At 48.7% G+C, this 13,500-nt stretch overlaps 1 protein-coding gene across 1 annotated transcript in view; it reads left to right on the top strand.

The window, feature by feature from the left end:
* The window catches only part of Rasgrf2 (Ras protein-specific guanine nucleotide-releasing factor 2), a 195,830-nt gene that overhangs the window by 84,587 nt on the left and 97,743 nt on the right, over positions 1-13,500 (top strand). The window contains exons 7-10 of the mRNA XM_013512878.1: positions 1,870-1,949; positions 2,334-2,527; positions 7,549-7,658; positions 8,374-8,492. Of these exons, the coding sequence (XP_013368332.1) occupies positions 1,870-1,949; positions 2,334-2,527; positions 7,549-7,658; positions 8,374-8,492 (503 nt within the window). The remainder of the gene's footprint in view (positions 1-1,869; positions 1,950-2,333; positions 2,528-7,548; positions 7,659-8,373; positions 8,493-13,500) is intronic.

Genomic DNA, 13,500 nt, shown 5'->3' with positions numbered 1-13,500 from the left:
TTTGAGGGGGATTCCTGGCAATTTGCCTTTCATTGCAACAGTTGCTTCTACCTTCTGCATTCTGCCAAGCAACTATACTGGTGGAACTGAACCTGCATCAGAATATAGCTGCAAGGGAGTCTAGGAAATGTAGTCTGTCTGGAAGGAGGAGGAAACACAGACTAAGACAATAATTTATGAAACCCAACAAACTTGATTTGGTTTAAAGCCTGGAACAACAAATATGACTTACTTAAACTTTCTATAAAAGAAAAAAAAATCACAGCCTTCAAGCCTAGTTTATTGCATGGACCCTTTGGACATAGTGATCACTTCTCTTTGATGTTTGTGCTAATGGAATTTGACTTACAACTAGCCAAGGTATCTCACTGAGAGGAGGAATTCTGTTTTTAAAAAATTTCTGCATGTTACTTTTTATTTTTATTAGTATGTGTTTGCAGCATGTAATGTTTACATTCCTCATGGGGAGCTGGTGCAAGCACATAACACATTTTAATTCTTTTTGTCATCCCTTCTATTCTCCTTCCTCTCTCATCCCTCTATCTCATTTCCCTTCTTCTTTGAGGAATAGCTCCCTCTCTACTTCCTATTATCTATCTTTTATTTTGCTCTTTATTTATAATTTGGGTTTCTCATATAAGAAAATCATGTGATACTGAAGCTTATGTGTCCGATTAATTTCACTTAACATTATGGTCTCAAGTGCATTTATGTTTCTGCAAATGATTCAAGTTTATCTTTTATATGGCCAATAAATATATGAAGAAATGTTGAACATCACTTGCCTTTAGAGAAATACAAATTAACACAACACCAAGATTCCCCTTTATCCTGGAAAGAATGGCTATTATCAAGAAATCAAATAATAACAATAACAAATTGTTAACAGCTGGTAAGGCCATGGGGAGGAAGGAACACTTCTACGTCGCTGGGGGAATGTAAGCTAGCACAACCACTGTGGAAGTCAGTGTGGAGATGCCTCAAAAACTAAAACTAGAAATTCCATTTGACCCAGCTATTCCCCTTCTAGATATCTTCCTGTAAGAATTAAACATTGCATCCCAGTGATCCATGCACACCCATGTTTATAGCATAGCCACACAACTCATAATAGCTGAATCTTGGAATCAGCCTCTGTCCACTGATAGATGACTGGATAAAGAAAATGTGGTATTTACACAAACAGAAGAATTCTGTTTTTAGTTGTGCCAGTGTGTTAATTCAGAAAAGATACTGAAGGTTGTTACCATGGGTCAATCCTGATAAGAAAGCAAAGGAGAGCCTGACTTTTGTAACTGCCCTTCTTGGACCCTTTAGAAATGTAATTCACACAGTTCTCCTTTCAGTGTCAGTGCAGGCTTCATGCTTTTCAGAGGATTATTTTACATCTCTGTTGAGAGTGTCTTAGGAGAGGGTATAATACAGTTCTGTCAACATTTTTGGTATGGATTTCCCCCCTCCCTCTTTCTGTTAGAATGATTTTGGTGCAAGAGAGGCTGTTTCTTTGAATTTGCAGAATTGACTAAGAAAGGCAAAGTGATCCTAACTTTAATATTCTGATATCAGTCAGAGTGCTGCATCTAACAGTGGAAAACTCGCTTGGAAGTGGGAAGAGGGCCACACACAGTGGTTTGGTGCTTCTGGTCTTTCAGTGTTTGAAGCTCACCTTGGGCTTTCCTCTGGGTTTTTGAGGTGGTGTGAAAGAGAAATGGCTGTACAGAGCCCGGCATAGGCCATGGTAACGTTGGCCGTGGGGCTGGAGGCATATCACAGAGAGAGAGGGCTTCTACCACTCATTGGAATTTTTTGACAGAGCAGATACTTTGCAGTGGCCAAATTGCATTATTTTTCTACTTTTTTTTTTAATAGTGAGACAATCATGTTTCTCCATGAAATATTTCATCAAGGACTCAAGGCGCGGATAGCGAACTGGCCTACTTTGATTTTAGGTGAGTGCGTTGAGTACATCCTGTGAACCTGTGTTTGGGTTATGCTGCCTGCAGCTGGAGTGTGATAACGCGGCTCTTCAGCTTGAGCTGCCTGACTTTCCCCGCTGCCCTAGGCTCCTTCCCCACCGGAGCTGTCCCAGCACGTGGGCCCCTTGGCCCTGCCTGGGGAGTTGTTTGCCTTGTGGCTCCTTCCCCTCATCTGCCATGGGTCAGTTGGGGATCAGTCCTGTTCTGCTTCTGGCTTGCTTTACCTGAGCTGTCATCCAGGCTCGAGGAGCAGGACCCATGTGTCCCCCCACTGCTGGGCCACCCTGTGCTCTCCCTTGCATGCACGTAGTTTACCCAGCACCAGGGGAAACGACCACATTTACGTCTCTTCTCCAGCTGATCTGTTTGATATCTTGCTGCCCATGCTGAACATTTACCAAGAATTTGTGCGGAATCACCAGTACAGCCTCCAGGTGCTTGCCAACTGCAAGCAAAACAGAGACTTTGACAAGCTCTTAAAGCAGTATGAAGCCAACCCTGCCTGCGAGGGGAGGATGCTGGAGACGTTCCTGACGTACCCGATGTTTCAGGTACGTCACTGCGGCTGCGTCTTTATAGGTTGCTGGGTCCAGCTCTGAGTCCCCGATGCCTGCTGTGACCAGAGAGGGCTGAGACACCTCATGAAGAGCACTGTCCCCTGCACTGTCCTGGCAGACAGAAGGGCCACACGTGTGCTGTCTAGTTCATGCAAGAAGCGGCATCTTTTGATTGTCTTCTCTTTTGTTTTCCTTTGCTCTTTCTTTCCTCTGTCCCTCCCTCTTTTTCTTTTCTCTCCTCTCCTCTTTCCCTCCCTCCCTCCTTTTCTTTTTCCTTTCTTTCTCTTCATAGTGCTGGGGGTCCAATCTAGGGTCTCTCACACACTGGGCCAGCACTCTGTCCCTGGGCCGTGTCCCCAGCCCTGCAAGCAGGCATTTTTGAAGCAAATAACTCAGGAATGATTTCTGGAAAAGCAGCACAATTTTCTCTTTACAGAAGGATTCTACACAGACCTCTTTCACGGAGTCTCCTCCTCCAGCATGTTTAAAAATATTATTAGGTTTGCAGAAATAGGATTCTGTGCAACTGTTCCAGTGAATGCTGGTTGCATAAAAGCTGCTGGGGCCTGGAGTGACTGCCGGGAAGGTCGGTGTGGCGGCCCATCCTCCAGCCTCCCGCTGCTCCTCCGGAGGACAAAGCCAGGGCCTCCCTGGCTAGAGAGGCTGTGGGACCATGGCCAGCGGCCCTGGCAGGGTCTCTTGGCACCAGGCCAGGCGGCCTCACCAGGGCAGGGTGGTGGTCAAGTGTGCTTGCATTCTTTTCTGGGATTTGGGCTTTGCCGCTGAGAGCTCTGCAGTGAGGACCACAGAGGCCCCACGCATTGACTGTTCTTTGCAAACTGTCGATTCTGTTCTAGAAAAGCTCAGTGTTCCCACCACGGAATTTATGGGGCTTCTGGCGAGGCTTTCACAGTGTCTTGTGGTGACCCAAACCCGCCGATCGTGTGTCAGGTTACATGGCGCGCTTTGGCCTCTCAGCAGGCGTCTCTGACCCTGCCTAATCGTTTATGTCACAGTGTTGCTGTGGCTCCTAATTGCCTCTGAGTTTGTCAGTCCGTCCTCAAATCCTGAAGTCACAACAGAAGCTTAGTAAAGTTCCTGACAACCACCAAGGTGCACTTGAAAGCACTGAAGTACACTGAAACTTTACGTTTTCTTTTTGGTGGAACTACATTGTTTGAACTTTTTGCCTCTTTGAAGAAATATTTTACAAGAAAAATTTCAGCCTTTTATTTTTACTATATGCGTAATTGGAATTTAAGGTTTTATTTGCAGTGAAACATTTTATATAATGTATCATTGTTTGGTGATTCTATGGATTTTTTGGCAATTATCTCAAATTATGATTCAACATTCCACCTGGTATCTGTTCAGTAGCCTCAAATCAGGTGCAGATACAATGTGTGATTGAAATTTATGGTGAACGTTTTAATTTTTAAAAAATCATTACGAGAGACATTGCCATGAACTCCCCTCTCTATATCCCCCCACTTTGAGCACACTCATCCCGTCATCCTTGTCACTTTCTGCAGCAGCTCTGGAGTGCTCTTTCCTGAGTGTCTTTACAGGATGTGCTCAGAAACACAGCGAATGCTGCCGCCGAGCTCCATCCAATGGAAAGCTCAGAAAAACACGACCCTGTGTCCTCATCTAGTTTATTCACCAGATCTGGCACCATGTGACTCCTGACTCTTCCCTAAAGTCAAAATAGCTATGAAAGGGAAACATTTTGAGTTGATGCAGCACATCAAGCCAGCCAGGACAATGCAACCAAAGGCATTCAGGGCAGAGGACTCCAGAACTGCTTCAGAAAGTGACAAGGACGATGGGATGAGTGTGTCTGGAGCCAAGGGGAGGGATTTGAGGGGATTCATGGCAATGTAGCTCGAAGTGTAATAAATTCTTTAAATGTAGACATGCTCTGTGTTTTTTGCTCTCACTGCATGCACAAGTAGAGCTGTGAAAGGTGCTTGGAACGGTAGGGTCCTGGCTCCGTTCCCCATGCCTGGGGTGTCTTCGCCATCGTGCAGTTCCTTGGGGAGGTCTCTGGGTTTCTTAAACTGCTGGGATCCTCTTCTGCCTCCCTTCCCTGCTGCAGCCCAGAGTTTGACGCCCAGCGGCAGTGACTAAGCATTTCGATGGCCCGCGGGAGTTCCCATAATGTCAGACAAAGAAGCTTGAGCTGGGGGTGTTGAGCAGGAGACCTGAGTTTCACTCACCCTTCAGCCGTGGCCTGGGATAATGCAGGCCACCTCTATCTCTATGTCTTGCTGTCTGGGTGGAGGCAGCTGGGCTCCATCGGGCTCCAAGGATCCAGCTCCGACCCTGCCACCTGCAGGGGACCTCGCCCTTGCAGTCGGCGCTGGGCTCCTCTGTGCGTGCAAGGAGCCTGGTGTCAGCCCCGGACCCTCCCCTCAAGCCGTGGTGACCTCAGCCCCACCGTTGGAGCCTAGACACTGGGGTCCTCAGGACTCCCTCCAGACTGGATGACCAAAGGGTAGGGCGTGTCCCAGCCCACTCCAGGTGCCCCAAGCTGAGGGGGCTCAGCAGAGCTGGTCCAGCTGCGGGATGTGAGCGGGCAGTAGAGGCACTGGAGGCTTTTCATCGCTTCCCGGTCACTATTTCGAATAGAACAGGAGGGAAAGCACAAGTGCTTCGCCCCGGCCTGGTCTCCCCACCTCGGCCTCCTCTCCGGGTGATCCAGACAACAACTGGGTCCAAGCTGCCCTTCGTAGGAGGAGCTGGAGGGTTTGCTTTCCAGGTTCGTTCTGTCTCCTCATCCCTCGTGGCCTTTCACTAGCAAGGTGAGACAGCCTGGCGGTGTCTGCTCCCTCCAAGGTCTGGGGTGACTCCCTTCCCTCGGCGTGTGCAGAGGCAGCAGTGCTGCTCCTGCCAAAGCCTAGCACCCAGCTTCAGCGGGACACATCTAGGAGGAAGCCGGGGTGCCACACCCTTTTGTTGTGGGGCAGTAATCAAAGAGGTGAGGGTAGTTCAGGCCCTGGCTTTGTCTGGAGCTTGGGTGGCAGACAGAATCTGGGGGAGGAGCAGAGTGAGGAGGAGAGGGCCTGGAAGTGCTAGCTCATGTGTGCGTGTGCGTGTGTGTGCATGCATGTGTGTGTGCATGTGTGCATGCGCTTGTGTGTGTGGAGACCACAGAGGAGACCAGTGCATTCTTCCTCCTTCTGAGGCTTTTTTGCTGCTATTACTAGCTTTGTTGATGTGGGAAAATGGGGAGGAATTGTTGAACTTGGAGGATGCAGTGAAATGTCTCTCCCTCAAACAGCGGGACCAGCCAGTCCAGGAGCTGGCAAAGAATTTGTTATGGAAAACACTGTTATTATTAACATAATTTTTACTCTGCAAAGTCAGCGTGCTGTCTGGGTTGGCTGCAGCGAAGTTGGCCCTGCCGCTTTGGTTCTGCGTGCACCGGGAGCCCACGGCCCTCAGGGCGGGCTTTGACAGAGCAGCCCTGCGAGATGGTCTCAGGATGAAGCCCTTCGCCGCTTGGCCTGGCTGCTGGCTGAAACCGGACAGCAAGCTAATTCGTGTTCCCGGAGTGACAAGAATTTGCCCCATCAGAGAACGCAGAATTCTGACTCATTCAGTGCTTACCAGGATGCCTGGGCTTTTGGAACAAGTTTGTTGTCAGCACTTGAGCACACAGATGAGCTCCTCTGAGCTGCCTGCTGTCTGAGAGCGTTGGCTCCATTTGGGGCCGTTTTCACTGCTATTTGTTCCTCCACCAGAAAGTGTAAAGGGCCAGATGCCGAGTCCGGCTCCAGCCACTGACTCTCAGCCAGGCAGCCCTTTAAACTAGATGGATCTAAGGGAGGAGGCCCGTGAAGCTGCCATCTAAACTTACTTTTGTGGGTCTCAGTGCAGATCCTGAGCAGAGGCTCCCTGCTCCTTCTCACCTTGGTTTTCCATGGAACCCTAACTTTGGGGTGAACTTTGACCGACCACGGGTTGTGCAGACAGAGGAACACTGGAATGCGTACATGTCCCTCGAGACTTCACTGGGCCAGCCCTGCGCTGCCCTCAGTGAGGGACTCCTGGAGTAAAAAAGAGACAGCGGCTGCCTCCGTGACCCTGGGAGGGAGGGTCCTCTTCACCCCTCCTCCTCAGAATGAGGGTTCTGTCTGCTTCCTGGCACTGTGACTTTGTCATGGGGCTGCAGTGAGATGTCTGCTGACGCTGGCCACCCCTGCCAAGAGCGCTCTACACAAGTGGACACCCACGTGGGGCAGAATGCAGGGGCCCACACTGGACCCCCGAGCTGGCCGTCTGTCCTCATTCTCTGGGGTTCTTTCCTGTGCTGACTGAGACCCAGTCCTCAGGGGAGAGACCCACAGAACAGGCGCTTGGGGAATGGCAACACAGCACGACCGCAGCCAGCCTGAACTTTATAGCAAGACCCTGTCTCACCCACCCCATGCCGAGTCATTGTAACTTCAGTTAAATCTCTAGTATGATTTTTTAAAACCTTCATATGGTTGCCAAAGCTTCGATTTTGACAGAACTTTGTGAGTCTGTTCATGAGCAAAAGTACAAATCATCTAATTAAACGATTTTTTTTTTTACTGTGAAATGAAATGAAGCAGGACCAAAATGTAATAAGGGAATATACTTTCTCCCAAGTTCTAATTGTTAAAAGGAACATTGCTGTGGGATGATTAATTTTTAAAAAACTCTGTAAGCAGACAAAAATATCTAAAAAGGCAGGTCAAGTGACTTGAAGACAGCTGTGTCTCTTGCGCCGGGATTGAGAAACGTGTGGTCATGGACCACATTAAAGAAACAGTGGAATATGTTGTGGCTGCCATCTCTTGGGGTCTCTGTGAAGTCCTTCTTGGTGTGTGTGCAGTTGGAAGCGTCGTTCCTCCTAAGTATATTTCTCTAAGAAGCGATTTGCAAGCCAGACCTGTGTGAGCAGAGCCGAGGCTGCCGCGGTGACGGTGACAACCAAACTGTGGAGAGGCCCCGTGTGACCCATCCTGACCCCTTGCTGCTTTCAGATCCCCAGGTACATCATCACGCTGCACGAGCTCCTGGCCCACACGCCCCATGAACACGTGGAGAGGAAAAGTCTACAGTTTGCTAAATCGAAACTGGAGGAGCTGTCCAGGTAGGCGGGGAGCAAGTGAGAAGGGCAGGGGAGGGGACCGGCCAGCTGGTCCACCGCGGAGACCCAATGCCATGTATGCTCCAGCAAACACAAGCCCCAATCTCTGATTCACTGTACAGCTGAATGCCAGCTCATGCCATGTTCTGAATCCTCATTCACATTAATTTTAACCAAGAAAAAATGTATCTCTTGGAAAGATTTTATAGCAGGTAAATTTGTATAATCGAGTCCGTGTGTTTTGGTGTAAGTTTGGAAGTGTTCACTTTATTTTCTCAGCATCACCGGAAAGTGCCTTTCAGTTAAAACTTTGTAGTCAGATTTGGCAAAAAGCTAGAGAAGGTAGTTGGCATTTCTCAGTGATTTTTCATTGTTCCAGGCACTTACTCACATCTGTGTGCGTTTAGTTTATATGGGACAATATCAAGCTATTTGCTCAGCTCCCCACAAATGGCACTCTCCTACCTGGGAAGCAAGTGGCCCATGAAACATGGCCCATGAAATTGCTTTCTGGTCTCGTTCAAAGCAGACATTCCCGTGATGCTCACTGACGCGTGGAGCATGCTGGGCTTCCACTCGGCTGGAATTCTGGCGGTCCAGTCTGCTTCCCCCTTGGGCCCCGTTAAATTGGTACAAGTCCAAAGCCGACCGTCTCAGTTGGGCCCTTCCTTGGCGATGTGCTGGGCAGTGGCTAACGTCTCCCCGTGTTGTGCGGCAGGGTGATGCACGACGAAGTCAGTGACACTGAGAACATACGGAAGAACCTCGCCATCGAGCGGATGATCGTGGAGGGCTGCGACATCCTGCTGGACACCAGCCAGACCTTCATCCGCCAGGGTGAGTCCCCAGGGCCTGGCCGTCTGTCCCGGCGTCTCTGGCAGAGGCAGGGCTCGCTTTCTGGAGCAGGCCTGGCTCCGTGTGCGATGGGCACCTTTCGTGCAGGCCCTCTCCGCGGGCTTGGCCCCGGGCTGCGGTTGAGGCCGCCTCTGTGCTGTTTCTTTCCAGGGGCCATGAAACACAGCAGCACAGTGATAGTCAGGTGTGCGTGTGACAGTAAGTCACATGCTGGCTGCACTCTGCTCCTGAGCGGACCCGACGTTCTCTACAGCTCCAAGGAGGACGCGTCGGGCTGGCCCCGTGGCGCAGTAGTGCCAGCTGGTGAGGATGTCCAGGCGAAAGCCCAAGAGAAACTGGCGATCCTCAAAGCCCTGTGCCAGAAGAGTGGGGACAATGTTCGGAGTGAAAACAGCTGTTTCCTGTTCCCATTTTTCATCAGCACTGCCGGACCAGCCCCACCTGGTGGCGTTTGATTGCCTGGTAACTTGGGTTACCAGTTGGCATCGCTCCCCGTCGGTCCCTGGTGGGCTCTGGGCATGGCCAAGCAATGGTGTGTGGGCTGGCTTTGGGGCACTCCCCCGTCAAGCGAGTTTTGGAAGAGTCAAAGATGCTTGTGTGCAGAAACTGAAGAATCAACACTTGGACAGTGCATGCTCCCCTTCAGCTTTTGACCTCAAGGGACCAGAGTCAACTGCACCCTAAGTCATTTTTCAGAGCTTAGACACTTCGGGGAGAGAGCAGGCCCCGAGCGGCGGATCGGAGTGATGGATACAGTCTATTACACACACCGGTCGGTTTGAGCTTGTTGAGGAGTGGAAGCTAAATTTGGGACTTGAATTAATCATTAATGCAGTTCCTGTGTATGATGTGCTGATAGCGTTCGAAGATCTATCTGTGCCTTGCTGCTGCCTGCTATATTGTGCTGCTTAAAATCCCTTTTTGACCTCATTGAAGAAGACACCAGGATGTGCACATTCGTTTCTTGCAAAGAATACTTGAAGACTTTAACACACGCCATTTTCTGTTGTTATTTATTGACAAGGAGTGAAGCCTTATAACTATGTTCAAGTTCAGGCGTGTATTTTAGAAAATGATTCCTTTTCCCATTTCTGGCGTGGGACACTCGTTTTTCTTTGGATAATCGTGGAATGTGATGCTCACAGCACCAAGCCTTTGGGTTTCCCCTCTGTCCCCTTCAGAGCCCAGGTCCCTGTACCTACTCCCTGCAGAGTCTGTGCCTATCCACGGCTGCCCCTGGGTTCCTGTGGTCCTCTGTGCCTGTGGAGGGTCGGTTGTGGTCCCAGGCCTGGTCAGAGAGCAGGCGTAAGGGGTCGGCCTTCCTCCCGCTCCCCTGGCCTGGTGGGTGTGGCTGTCCTGCTGGGTGTGGCTCTTGTTCACACACCTCTCTCCCAGGCATTGAGAAGCCAGGAGAGCAGCTCTTGTGAATTCTCCCTGCTTCAGCTCATCTGGTAAATGCTTGGCATTGTAGCTACTGTAAAATGGGCGTTGGACAAAGTTTGATTTCTTGAATCGCCATTGTGATTGTAAGATATTTTATACTCTTCTTTTGTTCAGAGTTTACCACAAATGCCTACTAACTGACCTATGCTTTTTAATATGTGAGAATGCAAACTAAAGTTTCCAAAGCTGCTGTACTACTTCCAAAAGGTCTGTGGACGTGGGGAAGTGTGATCACGCCTAACGTTAACTGTATTTCTAAAAACTTAGGCTGCATAAATCTAGGCTTGAAAAAATACCCATAATAAAAAATGCTAGAAGGCAAATGTATGGAATAGGTTGTATTTTTTTGCTGCACATGGGAAAAGAACTCACACACCCCTTCTCCCAGAGGTCAGACCCACATGGTGCTTGTTTCTCGTTTCCTACCACATGTTTAAGGTGCTTCTGTCAGCTGTTATTGTTTCTGATATTGCTTTTGTGCCCATGACAATCTGGTGATTGCTTTTCAGCAGCATTTTCCTGCATGTTTTATCATGAATTACCCAATGCACTGAATAGGACTTATTCAGTAAAGGTGGTTGCTGGATGTCAGACCTTGACCTGAAAGGGGAATGTGACAAATCACTACAGACGCCTGAGAAGGTTTGCTTTGTCCTGCCTTGGCCTCTCCTGCCATCACTTTTACTAAATCCCCTTAGCAGTCCTAAAGGGTAGTGGAGGTGTTTTAAAAAATCATTATTCTTTAAAGCTTTGAGAATTCTATTTTCTATGAAATGAAGCATGATTTACCTCTAGTGGCTTGCTGGTGTTTGTGTTACCTACTTTCACGGATGGTAGAAAGTCCATTTCTGTGTGTGTGTGTGTGTGTGTTTCTGCACACACTTTCAACCCCGTGTGAAATCCTATTCTGAGAACTGGAAAAGGTAGTCACACAGCTCATCTCAAAGGCTGTCTCAGGGCAAGTGCTTCAGTCCCTCTCCAGTGGTATCTGAGGGGGAGGTAGGGGTATAAATCATGTAAGTTTTATTGTAAATGACTCTGATCATTAGATAGCATAGTCTGATGAACAGGAGGCGAAAGAGTCTATCACAGCAGTGACTGAATACTGCTGTTTGATTTCCAAAATCTAATAATTTAATTGAATACTGCCGTTTGATTTCCAAAATCTAATAATAAAGTCAGTGTCAAGGCAGTCACAGGACCACAGTGCGGCCACTCCCTGGAGGTCAGACCCTGGGCCCTGTTCCCTGGCTGTGTGATGCTGGACAATGTGTGCAACCTTTCTGGCCTGTTTCCTCTCCTCACCCTGCAGTTAATGGTAGTGCCTGTCTTTTACGATTATCTTGAAGATTAAATGAGCTGATCTCCACAAAAGCACCCCGACTCAAGCTTGTGAGTCACTTGAAAGTGAAGATCCAAGTTTTGGAACGGCTTTCTATTTCCAATAGCATGAAATATCTTCTAGTATTTGTTTGAAGATAAAGGCACTCTAGGGTGACATTTAGTACCAACACCACTATGCATTGTCAACATTGTCTTTGTGGAACTGTGAATCAGGACAGTTAAAGGCGACTGAAGAGAGCGGAATGCCTAAGAATGAGATGTGGGTTTCTCTGGCAACTTCAACATTCACAGACTCAAAGCCATGTGCATCCGCTGGACAGAGGGGTTTGGAAGTTGCAGCACAGTTTCTGGATGCCTAACCCAAGAATCCGGGCATTGCTCTTCATTTTTGTCCTCTACAGAGTAGAATGAAGAATCAGAGCTCTCGCCAGGTTCACAGGACCTTCACATGAATCTGCTGACAGCGATGACAGCAGCCTTGCTGTAAGGTGACCCCAGAGTTTGGACCGGATGGATGATCATGACACCATGTATCATAGCACACCTGTCTATACTGGGCAATTATTGACTTTAGTCCTGGTGCCTTCTCCAATTTGTGTTAACCAGAGGAATCCTTCCTTGAAGTCTCAAGGCTATGTTGAAATATCGTGGATGCCATAACGTTAAGTGAATTCAGACACGCAAGCTTAAATATCACACAGTTCCTCTTACACGAGAAACTCAAATAAAGACCAAAGTAAAAGATAGATAACAAGAAGTAGGAAGATGGCTCTTTCTCCAGTGGGAAGGGGATCAAGAGCTGGAGGGAGAGGGAGGGAGGGGAGAGAAAGGGAAGGAAACAGGAATTGAGGTGTGTTGTGGGTTGTGCCCATGTACCATCTCCACACAAGGAGCACAAACAGGTATTGCAAACAGGTGCTACTGAAAAAGCAACTTACATTTTAATAAAAACCATAGGGTGAAATGTGGGAAAAGAATCTACCTAAAATACGTTTTCCATGCATCTTGTTTTATAAACCAAATAGTGTTGGCATGTTTCCCTTTTCGTTCCCATGCATAGATTTCTTTGCACCCCTCTGACTTGGAGAGTAGGTGAGTGGTGATGGATGGAGCCCGTGAATGTACGGTTGCCAAGGAGACACTTATTTTATTTTATTTTTTTACTTCAGAGCTGAAATTCACATAATTGTTAATATGTGAGCTAACAGTCAATTCTGTCCCTTCTGACTTAGAAAGTCACTAAATTGCTGGGAGCGTTTACCACTGAGCACACTGTTATTGTACTTGCACAGGCTCGGTTAGAGCCGTTCAAAACACCCCTCCCAGCCCCTGCATCGCGTCCCTGTCCCTGTCCCTGTCCCCACGTGTTTGTCCAGGCTGCTGGCTGTCACTAGGCCTTCACACCTGGGCCACGCTGGTTCACACAGGCGAGGGCCGAGCCCCTCACTGCTGCAGTCTCTCCTGTTGTTCCCTGTCCAGGGCTCGGTCCTTGACCATGCCTCTCACTTAGGTGTGACCTTGCGGGAGCTGCTTAGCCTGGGCCTCAGTTTCCCCACCGCTAAAGTGTGTGTGTGTGGGAGGGGTTGAAGCAGCCCTCTAAGGCTCCTCCAGCTTTGCTTTCATCCCCAGGGGTCCTGTGGGTCTGCCCTTTGCCCTGTGGGTCCTTCCTTTTGTCCCCATTACTCCTCACTCGCCCTCCTCTTCCCCTTCCTACCCACTGCTGCCCTCCTGATCTCTACTGTGCGTATTCCGTTCCTGCCCCGCCTCTGCCTGTCCCCTGGCCAGCCCGATCTCCTTTATTCCTCCTCTGCTCAGTCCCTTCCCTGGAGTCCAGCCTTCTCCTGGAACTTTGTCTCCAGGCCCACTCCCTCCCCAGGACAGGTTCCTCCACATTTCTTAGCTCAGAGTAGCTGCCCATTCCCTGTCTGTCAGAAGTCCCCCTCATCACTCACCTAAACGGAGGATGTGGATCAGGGCATGGAGCCTGGTCCTCTGCCACCCTGCACATCTTTGTTAAAAGGTAGATGCAATTTGGAAGACTCAGTGTTAATATGCAGATTCTGTGACTCACAATCATGATTTTACTGCCTTAGGTGTATATGTTCTTTATGTCATAAAGAACAGTGGTATTTATTTCCACTCAGAGGAATAATCTGTTCGTTAAAAGAAAAATCAAGAAACTCAGAAAAAGTATGAAGAGAAG

The sequence above is a fragment of the Chinchilla lanigera genome, unplaced genomic scaffold, assembly GCF_000276665.1.
Source record: "Chinchilla lanigera isolate Chin_1 unplaced genomic scaffold, ChiLan1.0 scaffold00017, whole genome shotgun sequence".
In the NCBI taxonomy this organism is placed as follows: Eukaryota; Metazoa; Chordata; class Mammalia; order Rodentia; family Chinchillidae; genus Chinchilla; species Chinchilla lanigera.
Note: the sequence above shows the minus strand (reverse complement) of the source record. Positions and strands in the feature narration are given on the sequence as shown.